General features: G+C 30.8%; 4 protein-coding genes across 5 annotated transcripts; 2 read left to right on the forward strand and 2 right to left on the reverse strand.

Moving 5' to 3' along the window:
• Window positions 1-810: 810 nt before the first annotated feature.
• LOC103489257 (uncharacterized) lies at window positions 811-4,480 on the forward strand. Its single transcript, XM_008448340.3, has 6 exons — window positions 811-1,313; window positions 2,271-2,438; window positions 2,895-3,156; window positions 3,237-3,403; window positions 3,606-3,755; window positions 3,860-4,480. Exons 1-6 carry the CDS (start codon window positions 1,269-1,271, stop codon window positions 4,205-4,207), a joined length of 1,140 nt encoding a protein of 379 aa, XP_008446562.1. The 5' UTR covers window positions 811-1,268; the 3' UTR covers window positions 4,208-4,480.
• Window positions 4,481-5,188: 708 nt separating this feature from the next.
• On the forward strand, window positions 5,189-8,446 carry LOC103489256 (uncharacterized). 2 transcript variants are annotated; one of them, XM_008448339.3, is made up of 8 exons: window positions 5,189-5,446; window positions 5,525-5,618; window positions 5,720-5,845; window positions 5,940-6,098; window positions 6,746-6,864; window positions 6,985-7,176; window positions 7,518-7,608; window positions 8,223-8,446. In XM_008448339.3, the coding sequence occupies exons 1-8, from the start codon at window positions 5,301-5,303 to the stop codon at window positions 8,313-8,315; spliced, it is 1,020 nt and encodes a 339-aa protein (XP_008446561.1). In that variant the 5' UTR covers window positions 5,189-5,300; the 3' UTR covers window positions 8,316-8,446. The 2 variants fall into 2 exon arrangements, with proteins under 2 accessions (XP_008446561.1, XP_050947045.1); XM_051091088.1 differs by lacking the exon at window positions 6,985-7,176 and having other exon boundaries at window positions 5,216-5,446.
• An 8,587-nt stretch (window positions 8,447-17,033) lies between these two features.
• On the reverse strand, window positions 17,034-18,954 carry LOC103489255 (transcription factor HHO2). The gene is made up of 5 exons (XM_008448337.3): window positions 18,442-18,954; window positions 18,106-18,341; window positions 17,698-18,010; window positions 17,538-17,614; window positions 17,034-17,442 (listed from the first exon to the last, which is right to left on the reverse strand). The coding sequence occupies exons 1-5, from the start codon at window positions 18,578-18,580 to the stop codon at window positions 17,137-17,139; spliced, it is 1,071 nt and encodes a 356-aa protein (XP_008446559.2). The 5' UTR covers window positions 18,581-18,954; the 3' UTR covers window positions 17,034-17,136.
• A 4,525-nt stretch (window positions 18,955-23,479) lies between these two features.
• LOC103489254 (AP2/ERF and B3 domain-containing transcription repressor RAV2-like) lies at window positions 23,480-24,880 on the reverse strand. The gene has a single exon (XM_008448336.3). It carries the CDS (start codon window positions 24,646-24,648, stop codon window positions 23,614-23,616), a length of 1,035 nt encoding a protein of 344 aa, XP_008446558.1. The 5' UTR covers window positions 24,649-24,880; the 3' UTR covers window positions 23,480-23,613.
• Window positions 24,881-25,754: the final 874 nt, after the last annotated feature.

The raw sequence follows: 25,754 nt of genomic DNA on the forward strand, positions 1-25,754 counted from the left end.
TAGTTTTCCTAAATGACAATAATAAAAGTAAAGTTTGTTATATAGTCAATAGAAGACAGTTATCATATATTTAACCTATGGTTTTCTTATATCCATCAATTACAAGTTTAAAACTATAAACTAATTATTGTACAAAATTTAAATATGAATTAACAGTTAATCTAACACCTATTTGGGACTTGTATATCTAAACTCTCAATTCTTATTGTTTTTTAAAATCATCCATGTTTTAATTATCAAACAAAAATCAAATTCTTCAAATTTAAGTTTTACAAAAGGTTTAACTACAGAAAATTTAGGAAGTTTAGGGATTTAATCGATTTTTTCAAACCAAACATAATGAAAACACACTTACAATAAAATAAATAGTTTAAATTAATATAATTATTAAATTAGAAGTTTAAAATAATTTAATTGGTGTATAAATTTATATTTTGTTAATAAAAAAAACTAAATTTTACTATATTTATAAATTATAGTTTATTTTACTATGTTCGACGTAATTGTTATATTTGTAACTAAACCTAACGTGTTGGACATATTCTACCATTTTTCTTATAATTATTATATTTGTTAATTATATTGGATAGTAATTTTTAGAATAATTATTATGTAGCAAAAAAAATGGTAAATATAAACTTTTATGTTTGATAGACTCTTATGGTTTACCATTGATCGACCAATATTTGCTACATACTTTATCGGTTATAGACTTATTGATTTAGACCGATTTTCCTATATTTTGTAATATTTTAAAAATGTTAGTTATATATAAGTATTTTTATTATTTAGAATATGAATGAAGGGCATTAGTAAGGATGGGCTTTGTTATGGCCCAGGAAGATAAATAGCTCATTGACCCACCAAAGATGTGTTGTTGAATTTTGATCATCAATTCATCGTCCTCTTCACCGTTGGACTTCTAAACTCGAAATCTTGGTAGCGAAGGAAACGAGGAGTAAAATCCAGAGGGCAACCATTAACAAACAACGACATATCGACAAGGCAATAATAATAATGAGCCGATACTACAAATAAACTACCCTCAAGCTTCACCGGGTGTATCAATCGAGCTGTTTCAACTTGGATTGCGCTAGCTAGGCATGTCATTGGTTCGTTGATCTTCGTTTGAGTTGATGAATTCCCTTCTTGGAGCCGAAATGAATGCAAATTTGTGTTGAAAGGGTCCACTGAAGAAACCTATCTTCACCCTTTTTGCTGTTTCCCTACTCGAGACAGATACCTGGTGATTGAGTTTGGAGTCAAAGATGCTGCTGCAATTTTCAGACCCATCCAAGCTTAAAACCAAGATGGTATGTTTCTTTTTCTTCTGGGTTTTTCTTTGAATTGTCATAAGAGTGTGAAATGGTGATATGGTGATATGGCGAAGGTTTAAAGTCAAATCCATAGTTGTAATCAAGTTTTGCAAGTTAAACAAATGAGAGAAGATAAGATGTATCTGCAATTACGTAGTGAAAGTTCTGGATAAGTTCTACAACTATGAGTAAACTGAGGCTTAGAGCAAAGAAAATAGGAAATGAAATGCCCAAAAAGAGAGTAGTGTAGGTAGAGAGCGGAGTAGTATTTGTTATCATTATTAATGAATTTGTATGCATTCAGCAAATAACATTAGATAGATCTATTAATAACCAAGGCACCTTTGGTTAACCATTTTGTTTTTTGAAAATTAAGCTTCTAAACTCTACTTTCAACTCTAAATTTTTATGTTTTGTTGTCTACTTTCTACCAATATTTTTTTAAAAAAAAGATCCAGTCAAGTTATGAAAACTAAAAGAAAGTAGTTTTTAAGAACTGGTTTTTGTTTTTTGATATTGAATAGGGATGCAAATGTCTCTTCAAAAAAATAGTGAAAATCATGGTAAGTAAATTAGGAAACAAAATTGTTATGAAACAAGGCATTAATGGGGTTCCGTTGACCTGTATTGAACTTTAGTTCGTTGGGTTAAATATTAGTTTTTCAAGGTAGAGGAGTGATTTCCAATTCGACATTGCCTTAACGAGAATGGCTAAGTCATGTTATTTAACCCAACGTTTGATCATTAAACTACTTTGTTATCGTTTTTGGCTGAAGTTGTTGGCTAAGTCTTATGGTCTCTGAGCAACACCTATCTAAAGATCGTGTGTTAAAATCTCATCATGATTTCAATAAGGAAAACTGTTGACGTTCGAGTCTAGGGGAAAATCCAAACATTTTTTTCCCTTGAATAAGTACATCAATAAGACTGGTGATTAATTGTCAATTTGTACAGTGTGTGTTTGAGGACAAATTCATTGCACGTGATTCTGGTACACTTGAACAACTGAAGGAGATGACTTCTAGGCGTAGAGTTATCGAGGAATCCATTAATGAAACTAGCTCTATCACAGATGCCATTGCAAGAGAAATGTCTGGCGGGTTGTCTTCACACACTCAACAGGTACTAATATGCCAACATAGTGAAATAAGTAATAAGCATCACTATCCTTGTCATGAGAAGCATCACTATCCTTGTCATGAGCTCCTTTGTGATTCAAATACATGAATTTCTGCTATACCGGCAATGCCTTTCTGTAGATGAGAGTTAATGTGGCTGGATTTATTCTTTCAATTTCAGCTCGTTTACATATATGGTTAATTTAAATCTACGACCCCTCCTGCTCTTAGTCCCTTTTCATTTGAAAGGAAGTTGTTTTTCCTACTCAACTCTCCTCTCACTTCCCACCCCCACGTGTGCACTCTAGCCCAAAGTTGCAGCAAAGTTAGAGATTTTTTTTAACTGCCGGTTTTGTCTTCTCTTTCTTCATAATCTAGATCTACAACCTTGTATTAATCGTTATCAGTGTTGTGTTCTCATTCAATTGTGTCCTGTTTTCTGTGCTTCAAAAAATTCCAGGTCCTTCACAAACTACAGCAATATCTGCCCTTGTTGGAAAATTTTATTTCCCAAGTTGATATGCTCGATTATAACCTCAGGATAGTTCAGTGGACTTCAGACTTAAAGATACGATGGTCGAGTGCTCTGAGCTCATCTTTGTTATTTCATCTTAGGGGTCCAAAGTTTTTCCAAATAGATAACTTGAGGTTTGAGGTAGGGATGATGCTTTCTTTATATGGCGCTTTTCTCAGGCAGAGGGCATTAGAAGTTATATCAGAAGGTGGGTACTAATTATAAATTAGTTTCTAGTAGAAGTCACGAATTTATACCTATTTGATCACTTCCTCTTCACTTGTACAGATCAAGTGCAATCTGCGACCTTTTTCAGAGAAGCTGCCGGGGTTTATCAATATCTTGCTGAGGAGATTCTTCCAACCATCCAACACTGCCTGCCTTCTGAAAGGCCACCAGAAGTTATTCCATCCACTTCTGCTGCGATGAGTCTTATTTGTTTAGCTGAGGCTCAGGTTAGTTTGTTCACCCTCACGAACCTCCATGAATCTTCATCTATAAAAAGAAATGGCCTTTAAGATGAAAGTGGAATTTGTGAAACTGAATAGTCTGGTTAGTCTTTGATCAAATTGTGGAATTCAGGAGGTTCCTCTTTTTTTAATATCGGTCTAAATGATGATTATCTATATTAATCTTCTGTCATAAAAAATGCAACAGGCTGTCACATCGATGCGGGCAGAAGAAAAGGGAACTATTCCTAGTCTTTTGGCAAAGCTACATTATGGTATTGTTGAATTACTCAATGAATCAGCTAATCATTTACACATAAGTTCTGGAGAAAGCAAAGATATGTCCTCAAACTTTCTGGTGAGTAAGAATGCTCTTCTTGCATATTCATGATGGTTTTAGGGTGTGTATAATCTATTATTTAGCCATATGACTGATATAATCTTTGTTGTTTTTCGTCGCAGGAATTTCTATCAGCTTTCAGAGCTCTACATGAGTTGATGAGTCGGAAAAATCTTGCAAAAGAACTAATGTCTGGTGGCCAGTCTGGAGTTGCTATAGGAGTTCTTAGATATGCATTAACTGATGTCAAAAAGGAAATGCCAAGAGAAAATTCATGGAAACTCGTTTTCGGAATAGAAATAGATATTGTAACCGAAACGCTCAGGAAGTTTGAACGCGAGAATGAAATTGTATGGCATAAGAAAATTCCTTCAAGAGATGAGTTGCCAACGCCTGTAGGTACCCAAATCGTCAAATCCATACCTTATAATCCCAAAAAATGGGAGAGAGACCTAGCATTTAAAATATGAATTGAAGCTCCACGTAAATATGGTCATTTGTTATTGTTGGGGACGTTTATGGAGCTGCTTCTTTTCCCAATTTCATTCTATAAAAGCACAAGAGAATCTGGTGCTCTTTTTTAGAAATATCTCGTTAGCTGGTTTAGTGACTTTTTGGTGAAAATGTGAAGCATTTGTATAGAAAGGTACATTGATTATAGTAGTTGCTGGTTTTTGCATTTTATTCATTTGAAATGCTCATAAATATGTAAAGTTTGCCTAAATAAGAGGTTGATTTCACTATGTTTCTGGATGAATATTCATTCTATAGTTTGTTTGTTTTTTTGGAAGATAAGTTTACTTTTTAAAAAGACATTATTTCTTATCTAACCATACCGATAGAGATGAGAATTTCGAAAATTTTAATTGTAGTTTCTCTAAAAGAAAATATCTTTTTTTAATTATAAACTCGTGGCAACAATTTTATCATAAAAATTTAGTTTCATCAAGTTTTATTATAGATTTGGATAAATGCTACAATTTACCATCTATTCGATATCTATTAATTCATTAGCTAACAACAACAAAAAGTAAACTTAAAAAAATGATAATTAAGTGCACTCAGGCAACGAGAACTCGAGACATGACAAATTATGATTAAATAATTTGATGGACATTATCCATCACACTTTTATCAAGACTTGATACATGATAAATTATAATTACACCATTTGACGAAATGCATAAGAATGTTTTAAACGTCCAACCAAATTAAGTTAAATCTTCAAACACAAATTTTTTAAACCCTAAACTTTGTTAAAAACCCTAAATTCGAAATTAAGAGATGCACAACCAAACTTTTAAATTTTAAATTCAACATTGTAAATATAATGATATAAAATTTTCAAAAAACAGTTAATCCAAAGTGTGGAGGGCAACAGCCACCATGCAACTGGCAAGTGGCCAAATCAGGAACACAAAATTTTGATGGAATTGTTCATAATTTTGATGGAACATTTAGTGGAAATGGAAACCCATACAAATAAATAGATAGATTACTATTCGTCTTCTCGATTTCGCGCGAAAGACAGGAAGAAGCTGTAGCAGTGGACGAGAAGCAGCAATGGCCGCTGTACAGTGCACAAGCTTCTGCAAACCATTTAGCACCACAAGAGCTTTCTCCCCTTCTTCATTTACCCTTTCAATTTCCCGTACGAGTTATCCCACTTTGAAAGCTTCCAGTTCATTGCTGAACCTCTCGATCTCCAGGTCTTCTCTTCTGCATCTCTTTACATTTCTTTTTAGTTAGAGACTACAAGCTGCTGTTGCCCTTACGCTGCGTTACAGGTCGAATAGGGTTGTTCCGGCTGTGATTGCAGAAGAGAGTGCTGATGGGGCGACTGTTTCTGCCACTGATGCGTTCAATCTAACTTATCTGGAGGCGGGTTCTTAGTTTTATCGACTTGGGTTTGGTAAATTTTCGTTGATTTTGAATGTAATGCGTAGAATTAATCTCCCCCCCTTTCCCCCTTTTTGTTTTAGGGAAATAGTTGGTTGTGGGAAGTGGGCGGATTAAGCATTTTGGTAGATCCTATTTTGGTTGGTAGTCTTGATTTTGGTATCTCATGGCTTTATGAGGCCTCAAAGAAGATATTGAAGAATTTCCAGGTGATTTCAGAATAGCTATAAGCATTATTTTGGTGTTTGATTTATGTGATGTTGTTAATAAATTGATTCTGATACTTGAGCAACTTTAGTGCAGTTGAGTGAACTTCCTGAATTTGACTGCTTGCTCATTACACAAAGCCTTGATGATCACTGCCATTTGAAGACCTTGAGGCCTCTCTCTAAGAAGTCCCCAAATGTAAAGGTTATAGCAACTCCAAATGCAAAGACACTGTTGGATCCACTTTTCAGCAATGTAAGCAGATTCTGCTGTGCTTTGTCTCTTTGTTTGAATTATGCTGTCATTCAAGGCTAAATTGCTAAAATCATATGTTTTGGAGTGACTCTGTTAGAATCACTTTTGTCATTTGAAAATGATTTTAATCATTCAAATCTATTATAATAGTACAGAAAATGCGTTTAAAAGTGAAAAATTAAACTCGTTAAGTGAATTTTGAGGGATTAGAGTTATGTTTTGAAGTGATTTTAACCATTTCAAAGTCACAACCATGTACTAAGTTGCTGTGGTTTATTTGGTCAAACAGAGATAGAGAGGGAAAGAGAGTTTTTACTGTAGTTAGAAGGCCTTTTTTTAATTATGCCCCATTTACCACCTTTTTGTTCATTCCTTCTGGTTTGGATGGACCATCAACGTACAAGGCATGGAGGCAGAGATAAAGAGTGATTAAAGAGATAACAGAGGTGCATCGGGCAAAATAATTTATTTTTTGCTATATATACGAGCATATTAATAAGTGAATGTTTTGCCTTTGCGTGCCCTCCCTTCCTCTCATTTCAATGTTGTATGACGACCTAATTTGATCTGATTATTACTGGAAGCATTTCATATACCACATTGTCCTCATATGTGAATGTTCTAAGGCTAGTTTTAGTTATATCCAGGTCACTTATCTAGAACCTGGTCAGAGTTCAGTTGTTGAAGCAAAAAATGGTTCTCAAGTACTCATTAAAGCCACTGCCGGACCAGTACTAGGTCCTCCTTGGCAGCGTCCTGAGAACGGGTAAAACTGTTGATCTTCTACATTGCTAATCCCACTAAAGAAGTATTATAGTTTTCATGATGAACATGGTATTTAGTAACCCGATTATCTAGTTTCCATATCTTATTAAATCTGATACAGGTATCTTGTTGTTTCTCCCCAAGGCCAGCTGACTCTTTATTATGAACCTCATTGCTCTTACGACAAGGAATTTTTGGGGAAAGAAAGGGCTGATATTGTCATCACACCTGTGATAAAGCAGCTTCTTCCCTATTTTACTCTCGTTTCTGGACAAGAAGATGCAGTTCAGCTTGCAAAGCTACTGCATGCAAAGTATGAATGCTTCCATTACCTTAAATTCACTACTTGGTGGAGGCATCTCGTTTTCTCTATATTTAAGTTAGAACCCCAAACTGGAGATTAAAAATCAAGAAAATTGGTGATGAAATGTATTAAAATTTCAAAGAAAATTACAAAGGGCTGAGCATTCGAGAGGCTCTCTCTCTTCCAGGACCAGAGCTGTAATATGATTAACCTAGTAACCTTTAACCTTGGTGATCTACTTTATGCAGAAGTTCATAACCATCTAAACTCCCTAGCGAATAACTAATCTGCCCATAATAGCTTTAAAATATTTATCTCCTATCAAATTATCCTTCCTTGTCATCTTTCAGATTCATCGTGCCAATGAATAATGGAGATATGGATAGCAAAGGGCTTCTTGCAAGCTTAATCAGTGCGGAAGGGACAATTGGATCTTTCAAGGTTAATGTTTACTTTAATCACAGCCATTATGAATATGATAATATTCTATGGACACTCCTTAGCCCGAGGACAATCTCTCAAATACTAATGTTGTGTTGTAAGATCTTCAACAGCCATACTTGAACTTTGCATGATGGTTTGTAGGTTTCCAGGAAACTTTGATTTATTTCTTTCTTAGGTTAGAAGCGGATGAAGTTGAATGAAAATCAAGTTGTGTACAACAAAATGACCTAGACACTGATTTATAATTAGAATGTTGATTTCACAATCTTATTACACTTATCAAATAACCGTATGGCTTAATGATCAAGGGTCATGGATATAATAAAGGGTCACTGATCTAGGATTTAATATACTAGTTTTATTGATATCCATGTGTTATATATGACATGGTGGTTGTCCAGTTAGATTAATTGGGATTTTCAAGGTGGCCTATACACTTGCACATGGTTGAATGAGTGAGAAAGGCTGAAATGTCCCCTCCATTTTGGATGAACTTTTTCTTCAACGATATTGTGGGAGTTGATTCTTCCACTTTTTTACTCTCTACTCTGATACTGCACAATAAACGTTAGAAAGCTTTGTTAAATCCTTATTAATTCAATGTAATGCAGGAATTATTGTCAAGGGAGCTTCCAGAGGCAGTTGTCTTGGAGCCTACACCTGGGGTACCACTTAACATTTCTCCATCTTCAGATCAAGCGTGAGTACCTGGTTTTTCAATAATGAAAACTCACCTTTTGAATGTATACAATTTATTCATGATGATGGAATCTAGTGAAGCCTGGTTTTTTTTCCAGCATTAATCGGTTTCATAGTAAAGGAAAGATTTCTACTTTTCACTTCTCTGAACTAGCATTCAACCCCCTCCATATCTTACATGTGAACAAGTCAACAATCTTCTCATCCACGGACTGTCCTCTAGAGATTATTTACAGTGTACATAATGTTTTACTCTTTTTGGTTATAGGAGAGTGTTTGAACTAGGAATGAGAAAACAGAATGACCTATGGGCTTCATTCTAGTGATGTCTAAAGGAGTTCTGGCCCATAGGATTGAAAACATAGTCCAAATAAATCTCTGCCCAACTTCCTTTTACATGACCAAACTCCTCCCACATGTCTTCAAGGACAATCTACACTCACCTTCTACACTAATCACGATTATTCCATTAGTAACTCTGCCCCAATAATCATCTGATGGGTGGGAATAGATTCTTCCACTCAGATTCAGATTTAGATTTAGATTCAGATTCTTTCCTTTTCCCTTTTCTTTTTCTTTCTTTATAAGAAAAATGTAGATTAATTTTGTACCACAAATGGGAAGTCTACTGTTTTGCACATTATCTTTGAGATTACAACCATTTGATATTCTTAGCAAACCAAAGAAGAGTTTTGAAAATGAACTTGGACGAGAAAATGGTCCTTAGATAAAAAAGAACTCAAGCAAATATTATATTATCATCTCTTTCAAAGTCTTTCAAAGAGATAATGTGGTTGTGTGAGAATGCCATAGGACATGGCTTTTAGAACATAAACAAAGTGGTTTGTGCTTTGCTTAATTTGATCGGCTCAATGAAGGTTTAGTTAATTGGTTTTTAATTAATGTCATCAACGAAGTTTGAAGATCAGTTTTGTTTAATTAGTGGCCATTGGCAATTTAAGAGGTCCAAAAATGGAAAGGTGGATGTACTTGGACAGGTTTGTGAATGTAATTAGCTCTCATCCTCAACCAAATTCATCAAAGGAAGTTGATGCCTTTTAGCGTTTAGGTGATTAATATTCGTCTTATTGATTGATGCATATGTTTTTAATAGGATATTAAATTTAAGGTCTTTCCTTCTATCATAGCCAGTTTGACATTGAAGCAAACACTTCCATTATATCAAGAATAAATTATGTTTAACATAAATTATAAATAATATAACTTCTCAAACAATGTAATTGAGCTTATAATTTATTGATATTTCTACCGTTATAAAGTTGACCCAATAATATTTACATCGATAATTTTTAAAACTTTGATATATATGTAGGTGATAACTCATTAAAGATCATCGCTATCAATAAAAAAACAAATAAATTATTAAAAAAATCAATACCTTTTCCATTGTATTTTGTCGTAGATATGGCCTAAAATATCAATAAATCAACCTTCCAAAAACCACTCATGATATCTAAATGGTTTTGTTATTTATTTCACTCGTAAATATATATGAAATTTGTTTTATTTTTAATAACACGTAGATAATATCATAAATCAAATATCGACTTAATTATTTTTTTTTTTTTTTTTTTTTTGCTTCAAAATTGAATTTCAAGAAATCTATATAAACATGAAGGGCATGCCATTGAAATACAAATTTATAATTGCGGATTAAATGCAAACCACTTTATTTAGGTCACCGACTTTAAGGATTTTGATTTGTTATCAATCATGCCTAAATTATACATATGTTTATTATTGGATAGCTCAAAGTTATACCCCAATCATCCACTCCAAATAATAATAAAAATTAATTTGAAAAGAGAAAAGAAAACCGACCCAAATTTGAATAATAGTAATCGTTTCATATTAATTCCCTTTTTCTTTAATTTGTAGTCCACCATTTTGGTCAAACATATCATATTATAATGTCATTTTGTGAGACTTGTTGTCTAAGTAACCTTTCCATGACCAACGGAATGTTGTTGTTCAAAATTGTCAACAATACGAACTCTTCTTCCTCATTTTCTTCTTCATATATACATTATGCAAACTCTGAAATTATTTCTGTTTTCCTTTCTTTCAAAAAAATGATTGGTTTTTGTTTTCTTATTTTTATTTTTTATATTTATATTTCTTAACAAAAAAAAAAAAAAACAAATCAACTAAATTCATGAAAACACTAATTAAATCAAGTGATAATTTCAACAAAAACACTATTCTTTTACATGCATATATAAACATATACAAACAACATGGATCCTATGATCTTAAAAAACCCAAATAACATAGAATGTTTCAACTGATTACATTTATATATACTCTGTATAAGTATAAGTTAGGCCACCACCAAATACAAGAAAAGAATATTCCTTCGAATTCGTGTTTTCCAAATGCGAAAAATTTACTCATAAAGTAACAGCATGCAACGTCGTCATTTTGTATATGTAATGTTTCTAAAAAGAAAAAAGGAAAAGGTCCCCAAGGCAAAGAAATTAAAGGCCCCCTTCAAAAGTCATTTGGCCTTTTATGTCCCTCAAAGGTCACTATCTATCCTCCTCGAACTTATCCACACCATCGTCTTCTGTGTGTGAGCCATATATCTAAACCACGGTCGTCTAATTATTCACCGTCGGATGAAGAAATGTAGGGTGGAGATTGAATTGAAGTGGTTGTGTTTTAGATTCGTAAATTATTAGAAGGAAGGGTCCCATGCATTTTAATATAGATCTGATTGTGGGGAATCTTCGACAATGCAAGATTCTTGAGGTTGTTGTGGGCCTTCTCAATTTTTTTTAAAAAAGATAATGTAATAAATTCTAGAGAAAAAGGAATATTCTAAAATTAATTAAATAAAATTAGACCAAAGAAAAATTTAAAAAATTTAAAAAAAGAAAAAAGAAAAAAGGATATTATGAAAACCATTGTGGAATATTCGGACCAAGACGCCATCACATCATTAACAAAACCACTAAGATGCTGTTTTGGAAATTTCGTCTTTACTTACTTATATATCCTTTTTTGGCTTCAAATATATATCTATATATATTTTTAATAACTATTTTAGATAATATAGAGAGTTAAATAAGAGGGAAAAAATGTTAATATTTGTCATTGTTGATTATTTCATCAAAGATTTCAAGCTGTCAAAGGTTGCATTATTGTTTATTATTAACTCAGCCCTAAGAAGAAGGGCATATTCCTTAATCCTTAACATGGACTCTCTTTGGAAGTACCACTCATTCCCACTGATAAAATGCATCCATATTGGAAATAAGAAAAACTAATATTTTAATTTCCTAAGTTATCTTTCTAAGAGGTTTGTTAAAGTTTGTCTTAAGAGTAGGGAAAGAATTTGAATGTCTAATCTTCGTTTTTGATATTCAAGTCTATTAAATTATGTTTGATTTAATCGTAGATATCAATTATAAATATGAGATATAAATATTAATCATGGACGATTCTATAATATTCGCTTAATAAAATTAGAATATTATTTTTTAATTAAAATACGTACATATATTCTTACTCTTAAATGTCTTAAAATTTTTATTTTTAAAGTAAAAAAAATAAAAATGGAATGAAATCAATTATAAAACTAATCAAATTTCGTTATATTTTATAAATATTTTAATATGTTTTACGAATATTTATTTATTTATTATTAAAGAGTTTAAGAATATAGTGTGTTTGGTCGTTTGGTGTTGGGTTTGGGACCAAATTTTGTAGTTTTGGACATTTTGAGAAGACACCACATTTAATTTATAAAACCAAACCAAACCAATCCAAAACAAACCTTTTTCTTTTTCTTTACTTTTCCTTTTCACTCCACCTTCTTCTAAATCATATACAAAATATAATATCATTAATTCACCAATTTAATTATCTACTTTTAATATAAAAAAAAAGTTTATTATATTGACAATGACTTGAGTGAGAATCACAAATACCTTTTCTTATCTTTATATTTCTCTTTTTCTTCAAAAACATGAATGTTAGATTAAAGTCTTTTTCCATCCATTCATTAACGTCAATCAATTTAAACTACTTCGAACAATTGTTACTTTTTAAGTTAGAAATTTCATTCCTCTATTTCTTCTATCAATTAAGAGAGAAAAGAAAATTTTGTGTATTACTATTTCTAAAAAAAATTCATTTCATGGTTCATGCACGTTTGACTTTATCATAAAAATATATATTTAGAAAATATACATAAAAAAAAATCGCTCGACTTCAAAAGTATTTTAAAATAGTTTATAAGATTTTGTTGGATTCACCTATTTTAAAGTATATATTTTAATCTACTTACCAATCTTCTACCTTTTTTTTTAGTTAACTAAGAGCTTCCACGTGAAAATACTAAGAGTAACCTTTGACTTATGAATTTTAAAATATCAATTACATATCACATGAGTTCAAAAAGATTATCAAGAAGAAATAGATAATCAAATATATACAAACCTATCTTATCAAATTCCTATTATTATTATTTTTAAACAATGTGACAACCCATGCTAACATAATTAAGAAGGTAATGATCATGTTATATAGTTGTAGACCCCAACTATAGCAATATGAAGAGAATAGTACATGATAATTTAATTAATTAATTAATATAAAATTAAAAAGATTCTATCTTGTGAACCAATCATTTTTAGGTATAATATACATTTTAGGATGCATTTTCACTCATTAACAAATAATCAAGATGTATTTTTTTTCCAATTAGTTTCTGTTTATACAGAGAATATTAATATAAATCTAAATGAATGGGTCCAAAATTTAGGTGAGCTATTTTTTCACTTTTAGAATTTTCTCTCTCATGTAAAAAATAATATATTTGTTTATAAAGAGAAACCAAATTTAAAGTCTTAAAATTGTCTCCTACTTCAATGAAAAGATAATATTCTTCTTTAGCAAGAAATCTGTATTTGTCGAGGAAAAGTCTACTTTTTTTTTCTTCTTAATGTCACGTTCTAAAATAAAAATAAGAGGATGACAATAAATTAGCACATAGTTGATAATGTTTTTCCAAAAAGACAGAAAAAAATTAATGTCTCTCTTTTTGTTTTTTATTTTCAAAATTTAAATCTATTTCATTTTCATTGAATTCTTAGTGAAATTTTAAATAGAATTTTAACTTTAATAAATTATATATAATAAAGAGAGAAAATTAGAGTTAAAAATAGTGTTTATAAATTTATTTTTTAAAAACAAAAACAAAAAATAAAACTTTACCAAACCTATCCTAGTTAATACACTATCTTTCAAAATTCATTATCATGCAATCAATAATTGCTAAATAGGATACTTTTACAAAAGAAAAAAATGTTTTCTTCATATATAATGAAAAAAAAAATATGGTTCTGATATTTGTTTAATTTGCATACAAGGGAGTCCAAAATTTCACTCTCAAAATTTGCATCACACCTCGTAACATTTTTAAATATAATTCAAAATGAACTAAAATATTATAACATATACTAAATTTTTGAATTATATTTTTTAAATAATCATATTTATTAAAATCTAAAATTTTATTATATTTTATAAATATTTATAATAGTTTTGATATATTTAAAGAAATATTTGGATCCAATTTAATAAAATGGCTCTTCAAATTCAAATTTTAATAGTTAATCCATTTGATGGGAATTAATGAGATTGTAGTTTCCCAAATTGTAAGAAACTAAAAATAGTTTTTGGTTTTTAAAATAAAAACAAAAAAACAAAAGGCCAAATTTAATGATAAATAAAAACAATTTAAATGACCATACCAAATAAAGGCAGTATTGAAATGTGAATTAAATTTTAGATAAAGATGAATAGATAGTTTGACTATTCAAAAGTTGCACCACACGTGTGAACAGTTGAATATAACGCCAAAAAGACATTATGACTAATTTGGAAAAAAAGTTGGATCCAATTTTAGATTTGCATGTGAAAATGTTTTGTTTTATTTTATTTTATATGTGTAAGAAAATTGAAATACATTCTTTATATTTAAAAATAGGCAAAAGTTTCATTTTGGAGAAGAAAGAAAAAAAAAAGTGAATTATGAAAGAAAGTTTGGAGAATCAAAACTCATAATATAACCAAAAAGTTGGGTTTTTGATGGATATTAAAAATGAATCAAATACTTTTGATATATATATTTTCTATATAAATACATTACAAAGACATTAAAAAAAAAAATCACTAATAATTTTCAAGTGGGTGAAATTTTTGAAATGAAAAAAGGGATAGACAGACTCCTTTTTTAAAATAAAATGTTAGATTAGGTCAAATTACACCACTATGACACCATAGTGTCTCTCTTGAAAAAATAGTAAAGTAACCAAAAAAAAAAAACAACATAATATCTTGACATATTTTAATGTGTGTTTGAATTTCTATATATATATATATATATATAACTATCATTTGAGCTTTGTAATGACTTAGTTTCGATTATGAATGATGTAGAGATGAATGCTTAAATTAAGAGGGTGTTGTTAATTACATGTTAAATCCTACATATTTTGTACATTTCTTCTTGAACCTATTGTAGTAAGAAAAAAAACCCATCTCTCTCATAGTACAATGAAAAATGACAACATTTAGCAATAGAAGTGATGTATATATATATTATTTTTGGGTGGTGGGTTTAGTGGGATGTTAATCTTTATGAGAAGAAGTAAGTAATAAGTTGGAAATCTTGTCTTAAAAGAAAAGATAAAAGATATCGATCTATAAGTTTTAATTTTTTTTGACTTTTTAACTAACCACTTTTCTCTTATATTATACCTCTACGTATCATAGTTTGATTGACATAATCTGAATATGTAATATCGATAAAAAGATACGTGGTTCAACTCATTTACCTAATATAGTGTTAAACTATTTGAAAAGTTATTATATTAAAAATGAGATAACACTATCAAAATTATGTTTTAAGTCCTTTTTATAACTAGTCTTGATTGGTAACCGTTTATCTTGGTTTTTATTTATTTTAAATAAAAAAAATGAATTCTTAGCTTTTATAGGTTTTAAAATCCAACTTAGTTTTTGAAATTTTAATTTATTTAGTTTATTTAGATTTTCTAAAAATTGTGTTTGTTTAATCGATGATTGTAATTTTCTTTTAAGAAAGTATTTGAATTAATTAGAAAATTAAAAAAAAAAAATCATTATGAAATGGAGGATTTACTTATTAATATTTTATAGTTTATGGAAAAGATAGATAGCAATTAAATAATTTTATCCTTACTTCAACCATCATTGAATTTTCAACAATTATTCAATTAATTAAAGTTGTTTGAAAATAGGAAAATAAAATCATGTATATAGAAATTTGAGTAATCGTATGGTAAGACAATTCTTCCCAAACAATATATTTATTAATCTTATGAGTTAGATAAGATTCTCATTTAGATCATACTTTAAAAAATTGTGACTAAATCTCTTGTTAATAATGAGTCAAACATTTATTTTTTTTTTCACATTAAATTAGAAATCACCCTCACTTAGATATTTTCATGTTGATTAGATAGTAATGACTTTTTGTTAAATTCTCTTTTTTTTTCTTTGGAATTTTATATCACCTTTACATTTGAATTTTTAATTAAATTCTAGAAACGTAACTTAGAAAAAATAATATGAAACCCACATACAATTATCGAGTTATTGTTGACAACTCAGTTCCAGTTTGGTAACGTTGTTCTTCGTTTTCTATTTCTTTTTCTTTGTTTATTTTTTTTAGTACAAAAAATAAAAATGTGTTTGATATTTTCCAACACTATATTTTCGATTTTTCGTTTTTGTTTCTTTTTTTTTTCTCCGATATTTTTGAGGACATAAAGCTCATAATTTTCCTCTCCCCTAGCCCAAAATGTGTTTGATATTTCCCAGCACGAAATATTAGAATAAAGAGAAACAAGACAAGAGAAGCTTTTCTTTTTTTTTTCTTTTTGTTCCCACAAATTCCTTAACTTTTTAGGAATGTCTTTAATTATTTTGAGAATGAGAAACAGAGAACGTTATCAAATACATTCGTTTCTTAAAAAATTAGAAACAAAAATAGGAAACGGAATCGTTACTAAACGGACCCTCAATAATTTAAAACATTGATAGAAAATTAGATAGTAAAATAAATAAATTAGTGTCATGGAAGTAATTAATTGAATGTGTATGAATGTTAATTGAGTAAAGTTGACGAAAAAAAGAAAGATATTCATAGTTTGAAAGTTTAATTGCTACATCTTGAAAATTCATAAACTTATATTTGTATCAAACATAATTTTGATTCTACTATACATTTTCCAAAAATTTGAATCTAAAACAAGATATGTCAATGTGTTATTTTTACGTTGCGAGAAATGATCAAAATTTTCAAACACCAATTTATAAACCTTAGATGTGTACATAAAGAAGGTTTAAAGGAAAATTATAAACAAACTCAAAATATTAAGGGTAATGGTCAATCCAACTTAACATGTTGGGTTGATGGATTGATTTTTTTTTCTTTTCTAACTCTATGTAATTTAGACAAATTTGAACAGTTAGTTAAAATTAGAAATTTAGAAAAAAAACTAAAAAGATTTGAAGTCACTAGTTCTAATAAAATGGTGTAGTCAAGCTCGGTCAGAAATTTAATTGAAGCAATAATATTTTTGGATTGATAGACAAGACTTGGAAAGGACAAAGAATATGATTCCCTAAATCCAAAAATGGGTACCAACTTCACGTGAAAATCTTATGTATATCACATGCCTTTATCGATATTTCATTGTACTTACAAAATTTTTATCCAACATTTTACCATAATTTTAATAAACAAAATTCCTACACCGCGGAGGGCGAATTTGTAGTGGTATGGGTGCAGGAAGACGTCGCCGGCGAATTTGAATGAACCATTCCTCCGCTGTGGCTCGCCTTCCCTTCCTCTGCCGTCGTCTGCCGTCCTACCGCCGTCGCCACCGGAGCATAAATCCCATTTCTCCCTTTTGCTGTCGTTGCCACCGTGTATTTCGGTGGAGGTGGTGGTGGAACCCATATGCTTCCAACCACCACGAATTGCTGCGGCGCCGATGAGCTGCCGCTGTCTTGCATTGCTGAATTTGTTGGTCTCCTTGCGTGCAATCGGTACTTCTGTGAGATTAAGTTAACAATATAAAAATCAAACTTTTGATTTGAATTAACAAAAAGAAAAGGAAATTTTCATTTTAAATTAATCGGATATGAACCTGTAAATGGCTTTTGACTTCATCGTTAGTGAGTCCATCGACCTTCATTAACTCCCTGATTTGTTTTGGTGTAGCAACTGTAATTGAACAAATTAATTAGAATAATTCATTTCAAAAATAAAACAAAAATTGAAGAAAGAATTTAGATATTTTTTGGTACCGTGAGGACCGCCGAGCTGTTGAAGGGCGTGAACGAATCGCCGGTGTAACTCTGACGACCAGCACCGCCTCTGTTTTCTTTGACTCTGAGATTCCTTATCTTCTCGTTTAGTAGTTCCTCCGCCACATTTGGAAGCGGTTTCCGCCGTCGAACTCGTTGTTGCCTCCGGAATTGGAGAAGAACCGGCCGTTTTACCGACTACCACAGCCGTCTCTGTTTTCAGTGGAGTTGTTTTTTCAAATGGTTGAAAAGCACCGCCACCGCCATTTTTTTTGACCTCAACAACCGACGACGTCGTTTCCTTAGCAACATCCTATAAAAAAAGAACAAATCTCACACATGAAAATTCTCGTTCATCGTCTCCGATGCTAAACAGAGCAAAACGGAGTAATGATGATGAATTCTTACCTCTGTAATCGGAGGATCTGGCGATTGATTCCAAAGCTGAGCCGATTTGAGCCAATCCGATCGACCCAATTCAATTTTCCCGGGTTTTGATTGTTCATCTTCTTCAATTTCAAAATGGGAATTCACACAAGGTTTGTTAATAGGAATAAACTCCTCCAAAACAGGGCGATCGCTTGATGTATGTTCGGAGCTCTCTGTCGACACCCCAGACAACTGCTGCCGGCAAGAATCAATAGCTACGAAAAAGAAAACCCACAAAAATTTTATAAAAAAAAAAAACGAGAAAAATAAAATGAAGAACAATCCCAAAAACTCCATAAATTCCGGTGAAATTACCTCTAGTGACGAGCTCCAAACAGAGGGGAAGTTCTCGGTGGAAGACTTGAATTTTTTGTCGTTCTCGATCCAAAGCATCAGCATAGTTACTCAAATCCAATCCGACTCGAATATCCAGAAAATTATCGACGAAATCCATGGTTGATTTTGGAAAAACGAAACGAATAAAAGGGTTTATTTAAGGAAGAAATGGGTGGGTTGGATGGAAATAGAACATAGAAAAATCCGAAGTAAGCCAATGAGAAAGAACTGGAAAGGCGAATAATGGAATCTGTAGAATCAAGAAAAGGAATAAACTTCTTAAAGACAATAAATAAGAGATGAAGAAGAGAGAATGAATATTAGATTAATGGAGGTTTTTAGAGAGAGAGAGAGAGAGAGAGAGAGAGAGAGAGAGAGAGAGAGAGAGAGAGAGATGAATGGAGGATTCTAGAGAGAGAGATGGGATTGGTCGAAGTCGTGGCGTCGCATATAAAATCGAATCTTTTTGATTGGAGGTTTTGTAGAGAGAAAGGTTTGAATATTCGTGGAATTTAATTTTTATCTTTTTGGGCTATTTATCTGTGGGCTGTTAATGACGTCATAATCCTTTCAAAACAAAAATTTATTTACTAATAGATAAGATCGAAGACTCTATTTATTGACTCACCAAACCAAACCTATTTTTGTTAATATCTCATTTTCTTCTTGTTTTTCTTTTTGTTTTCCAGATTTTCATTTCAAACAATAATAAATCTATATTTAGAGATAATGGGTATTGGATAAAATCTATTTTATTTTTTTTATTTCAGAATTAATTAGTGAATTAACAACCATAATGGAAAAAAGAAAATTGACTTTGTTTCTTTCAACTATTTAAGTGATATGTAAACTTCTACACAAACTAATTAACACCCCTTTAATTAGGTAAGTTATCAATTTAATTTATTGCTAAAATTTTATTAGGGTAACATAAATTTAAATTTTATTCCACTCTTTTCAACTCATTACTTGATTGTATACAAATGCACATTAGAATGGATCTTTAATGATTTGTTAGATAGAAAATCTGAAAATAACAAATTTAAGAAAAAACATAGATGGATTTTTTTCCCTTTTAATTATGTGTTTGGTTATGCATCTTGAAATTAGATTCTTATTTAAAGACGATTTTAATGTAATTGATTATGTTTATAGGCAATTAAACTAACAAGGTGTACTTATCAACTCAATAATAGTTTGACTATAAATTACTATTAATTAATTTATGAAATTGTTTTTATACTAATTTTTCTTATATAGTTACTCTATTATTGTAATTGCATAACTATATCTTATAACATATAAATTTATTTAAAAATACAATATCTAGATTATAAATTTAAAAACACATAAAATAAAATTTAAATCGTCAACCAAAACATATCTTATATTCTTAAAATTTGATAATGATAGCATTTTTTTCTACTTTCTCTAAGTTGCTTAGTTTTTAACATAAACCCTAAACACATTAATATATATAGCTTACGCTTATAATATATTTGTATTAACATGAACATGTACCCAAGTTACATGACGTTGAAGATAAATATTTTTTAGAACGAAACTTTATTTAAATGCCACGAAAGTAGAGAACTAGATCAAATGACCAACCGAGTTAAATTAGCTATTCAATCAAGAAATATGGATAATCGTCGACAAGGAAACAAACCACGACCTTTTAACTATTCATTGGCAACATCATTCTAAACCCTAAATTATGCATTTACAACCACTTGTATGCTTATTCCATTATTGTTTCAAAACATTCAAATTAATCATATTCAAAAAAACAAAAACAAAAGACAGTAGATAGAAGAATATAAAATGTATTTTCAAAATTTTAATATGAAAAGTAGGTTAAAATACATTACATTTTATGATATGTTTTTTAATATCAATTTGGATTTTGAATTTGAGTTTAAATTATACTGGGTTTAAAAATTCAAGGTTTGAAATAAAATGTCATGTGGTATTAAATTTATTTGTGGTGTTCATCGTAATTTATTTGAACAAACAAACAAATAACAAAAAATTGATTTACACCAACACCAACCAAAATGGACACTTGTGAGTATTTATCAATGGCGGCCGTTCGAGTTTACATCATATCCAACGAAATTGACATCTTATCAAATAGCCAAAGTGTTATGAAAATTATGTTGATTAGTTTAGAAGATTTCCTTTATTTTCACACAAATCTACATTGAGAAAAAAGAAAAATAATATTCTAATTTCTACATGAATCTAACTATAGAATCGTCTAATGGTTATTTATTTCTAGATTTAAAGAAAAAAAACGTTTACTTTAATTAATTAGTGTAGTGCATTATGATGAAGAATAAAGTTGGGTATGGGGTACTTGCAACTATTCATCTAAATGTATGTTGTAGTACATAAAATGATAAAGTTGGTACAAATTTCACTAACTTTGTACTTCTACTATAGTCTACATCTCATAGAGTTCATATCAACATTAAATATATGAGTTGTTACAAAAGAATTATTATTTATGGTGGATTCAGATATTAATACAATGAGATGGGTTTGAAACTTTGAAATAATTGAGAAATGAAAAGGGAAAATATATTTAATGTTGTTGCTATTCTTGGGGGAAGAATAATCTTTCATTTTTCTGAGACCACTTCCTTCGTTATCTCTTCTTCTTTGTAACTACTTGTCAAGAAATTTATGATTTACCAAACTATTCCCATCTCTATTTTAGTAATCTTATAATAATTTAAGTTGAATATAGTGTATGTGTAAAAAAAAAAAAAAAACATGTTCAATGCTTTTGGATATATACCATCGACCAACCAATTTGAATTTGATTTTATCGAAAAGAATTGTTTTTTTTCTAGCTCGACTCGTTTTCATTTTGATTTTTATTGAATCTTGTGAGTGTAAGTAAGTTTAATATTGTATCATCTAACAATTTTACCTCTCCTGGGAATGTCAAAATTGACGACTTTGTTGTGGTTTTACATGTTCTTATTTTTTTAAACCACACGGTGGTTCACGTTAATGTTGGGCCGGCCCGGTGACGCTTTTCGGAGAGTGGCCCATTTAATCAGCAAGCTTTCAATTATCGGCTTCCAGTCCCAAATGCGATGGGCCTTTAAATGAGCTTCAATTAGGCCCATGGTTGAAAAATATCAAATTGTTAAATTATTTTAATTTTATTGTAAAAATGAGTAATTATAGTAAGAAAGATATCATATTTCATCAAAGTAAATTGACATTGTTTTTTTTCCCCTCCTAATAAAGAAAAAGTAGTTAAAAAACGAAATACAACTAAGTCCACTTTGTCGGTTATTGTATAAATTTATTCGTAAAAAAGGAGTATCATTAAACTTTGTATAGTTCATTTGAAATTTTTACTATATTTTGTTAATAGTTTTATTTTTCGTACTATTCATAATTTGAAAATTATCATATACTCAAATAATTATTTTTAAAAGTCAAGTATATTATTTTCTAAAAATATTTAAGTTATGTAACAAACTACCCAATATACTACCACTTTAATGTTAAATTTACCTATAAATTTTAATTAAAAAACATTAGAAAGTTTATAGAGACTCACTAATTTCAATAATATTGAGTTCTTAACACAAATTTATATTTGATTGATGTAAAACACCAACCATTAATTAAATAACTTTATGGAAAATAGTATATTAATCTAATATATATATATATATATATATATATATATATAAAAGTATGTATGTATTGAAACATAGAAAATAGTATAGTGTAGAAATAAAATAATGAAATTTGAAAATATGAAGGGAAAAAAAACATAAAAGAAGGAAGAATTATATATTGTGTTGTTGATGATTTGTATCCATACGTCACAACTACTATGTGGTAACATATTAAATTCAACAACTCACATATAGAACATAGTTGGGATGTGTCATTTTCACAAATTAATCAAATCATATGGTATATGCATTTTATTTTACTAACCATCCTTTAATTAAGTGCATTTTCATAACACAAAATGACTTTAAATTCATACACAGAATTAATTGTGGTATTAATTTTGTAAGAATAATTGAAAGTTTGAATGTTTTATATTTTGTTTTCCACAGATTTAAAAGAGAGGAGAAAAATGAAGGGTTTGAATGTGGAAAAGTGGTCCAATTTACAAAATTTTGATGAAAGAGTGAACGCGTTTTTGCAAGAGGGCAAAATTGTGATTGAGAAGTGAATTTTGTCACTTTGCTACAACTTGATTTTTTATTTTATTTTATTTTATTTATTAAGATATCAATAATATTATTATTGCTTTTACAATTATTTGAAAAAAAAAAAAAGTAATTGATTCTTTTATTCAACTTGTACATTTTCATATTCAATTACAATAATCCTCATTTTAATTACCCTTTTTCAATCTCTGGATATATACCTTCTCTCTTATATTCCATTAATTTCCTATTATTCTTTTCATACATCTTTTATTTTATTTTTTGCTTTTTCAAAATAGGAATAATAGGGCATGATTTCATACCATAGAATGAGATTTTTGAAAATCTTCCAAAATTAGAAAGACAATTATAATAACATAAAACATCAAAATCTGGGGAAAAAGAAAGAATTGGAAATCATTGATATACATGGGAATAGACATCACATTCAAAAGGGAAATTTTGGAAAAGAAAATCTTAAGAAATATTAGGATGTAGATTAATTCTTAAAACCTTTCCTTTCAAAATATATTAATGATGGGAAAAAATAAAAAAAAATCAAAATCTGATAGCGTAAAACAAATTGGAGCATATCTTTATATAAACTATGTAAAGATATAATATTTAGATTTGGCATATCAATAACAACTTGATTAATAGATTTTGTCACACACACACTCCAACTCTAACTTTTTGTTTTTATTTTAAAATTGCAACTCTTTAATATTTTCTTTTCCCACAAAAAGCTAGAAAATACAGGAAGAAAATAAATAAATAATCAAACAAGTAGGTTTAATTTTGTATGTATAGAATTAACCTAAAAATTCAAACTAGAAAATTTTCTCTTTTTTACAATTAATTATCTTTTTTTGGAATCATTTCCATCTCATTCTTCATCAAGAAATTAACATGTAAAATAGAAAAGAAAGAAAGAAAAAAAAAGGGGAAAATATGTACGTTACAATGCTCCGACAATCCTTTGTTTTTTGGTACATTGTAAAGTGAGAAATTCCAACTCTCTCCTTCTCTTCTCACTACACCCACTATTCGGCGAAGCTTTGATAATGTCAACTCCAAACAGTCTAAAGGTCTGAACCGGGTTGATAGCGGACCCGGTTGTAGTAGAAGCCTTTCGTGCCTTCCATTCAATGTAAAGCTGTTTGTCTTGTCCGGTCGATTTCAAGAAGCTAACAATGTCACCGGCTTTCAAATTCTTTTCTTTCACGAACCGGCTCCATCCTTTCGTCAACACATAGCTTTGGCTACTATTCCAATACGAGTACCTGAACCGCCAGACTTTCCCTCCTCCATCTTCAAAGTTCAACAACAGACCTTTCGAGGAAGCGGTCGAACCGGTTTGGAGAGGGAAATTCTTTTCCGCGTGTTGTTTTGGTATGACCAAACGGTTTAATTTCCCCACGTCGCTTGGAGTTACGGCTTTTTCAAACAAAAGTTCCCGAGCGGTTTCCGGTTCATCATCGGAACCGGATAACAAACGGTTTCGTTTACGATCTGAACCGGATAACCCAGCGTTTCGTTTGCTTTGGTGGAGTTCATCTAAATAAGTATGCTTACGTAACATGTCGACGATCTCCGCCTTGGAATGGGAGTTGAGGAAAGCGGATACGATGTCGTCTTCTTCACCACCGCCGTGTGTTAACGGCTTGAAATTAGTAACGGCGTCACGGCCACGGAAACGTTGAGCAGCCACGTCGTAAGCACGTGCTGCTTCATCCTCTTCGTTGAAAGTACCCAGCCATACTCTTTGATGCTTCTCGTAAATCTGAGCCCCCCATCGGCCGTTGGGCTGTGGGACCACTCCTTTGTAACGGGAAGATGGTAATTTCCTTGACTCCGCTTCAACTCCCCCGCCGCTGGAGTCGGAATCCAGAACCACACTGGTGACGCCACTTCCGACGCGGCAGAGACTGTTGTCCGGCGGTGGAGATTTAGATTCGGTGGAAGTTGTTTCGTCAATGCAAATCCCGTCCATATTATTGGAAATTTAAAGAGAGAAAACGCAAAAAAAAAAAAAAAAAAGGGTGAGATTATGGGAATGAATTGGAAAGGCATGGATTTATATAGGGGGGGGGGGGTGTGGACTTTATAATTTAATTTTTTTCGGAAGTCTACGTTTTTTTTTTTTTTTTTTTTTTTTTAATAAAAAAAATAAAAAATGAAAAAAGAAGTACCCAATTAGAAACGCATATTTAGAAGATGATGGAATTATAAATGAAAATTGGAAAGGGAAAAAAAAAGGGTCAACTCTAGGAGGATGAGAGAGAGGTGGGGTCCATTAAAAACAAGTTGATGGGGTTCACATGACCCTGGACCGTGTTTTCTTTAAGTTCATCCCCCCTGAATTTTGCTGCTTCTCTTTTTCTCTCTCTCTCTCTCTCTCTCTCTCTCTTTTTAATTTTATTTTAAATAATTAATATTCAAAATTAATTACTTGAAAAAAAAAAAAAGAAAGAAAGAAAGAAAGAAAGAAAGAAATTTCTCCATGTGGAATGTATCTTATCTGATACTGCTGCTACTGATGCTTGATTCTTGTTGATCATCTTTCATCAAGGATTGGATTAGATAGAGAGAGAGAGAGAGAGAGAGAGAGAGAGAGAGAGAGAGAGAGAGAGAGAGGCATAGGGGTCTTTCCACCCTTTGCAAATGCAAAATCCCACTAAACTCCAAACAAAACCCTTAATTCCACCGTGGCCTCTTCTGATTCGTTTGTCTTTATTACCTAGGTTCATTTTAGTATCAAATGTACACTCTCCCTCACCAGATTCCTCCTCCCTTTTTTTCTTTTTAATAAAAAGAAAAAACATCACGATTCTATTATTTCCGAACCAACGCTGACATGTCTTTCCCTCAACTCAACTAAACTTATCTTGTTTTTCCCTATTCGTATCGCGTCCAATAATTCCACTTCTCCGCCCCCCCCCCCCCCCCCCATCTCCACCCTCCATTCCTCTTCCCAATCCACGGCTCTCAACTGTTTTGGTCCGATAGTTCCTTCGGTCCCACTCTCTCCAAACAACCCGACTTTTCTTTTTTTCTTATTTTTATATTTCGCGATGCATGTACGGACTTGTCCTTCCT

The sequence above is a fragment of the Cucumis melo genome, chromosome 10 (assembly GCF_025177605.1).
Source record: "Cucumis melo cultivar AY chromosome 10, USDA_Cmelo_AY_1.0, whole genome shotgun sequence".
Taxonomy (NCBI): Eukaryota; Viridiplantae; Streptophyta; class Magnoliopsida; order Cucurbitales; family Cucurbitaceae; genus Cucumis; species Cucumis melo.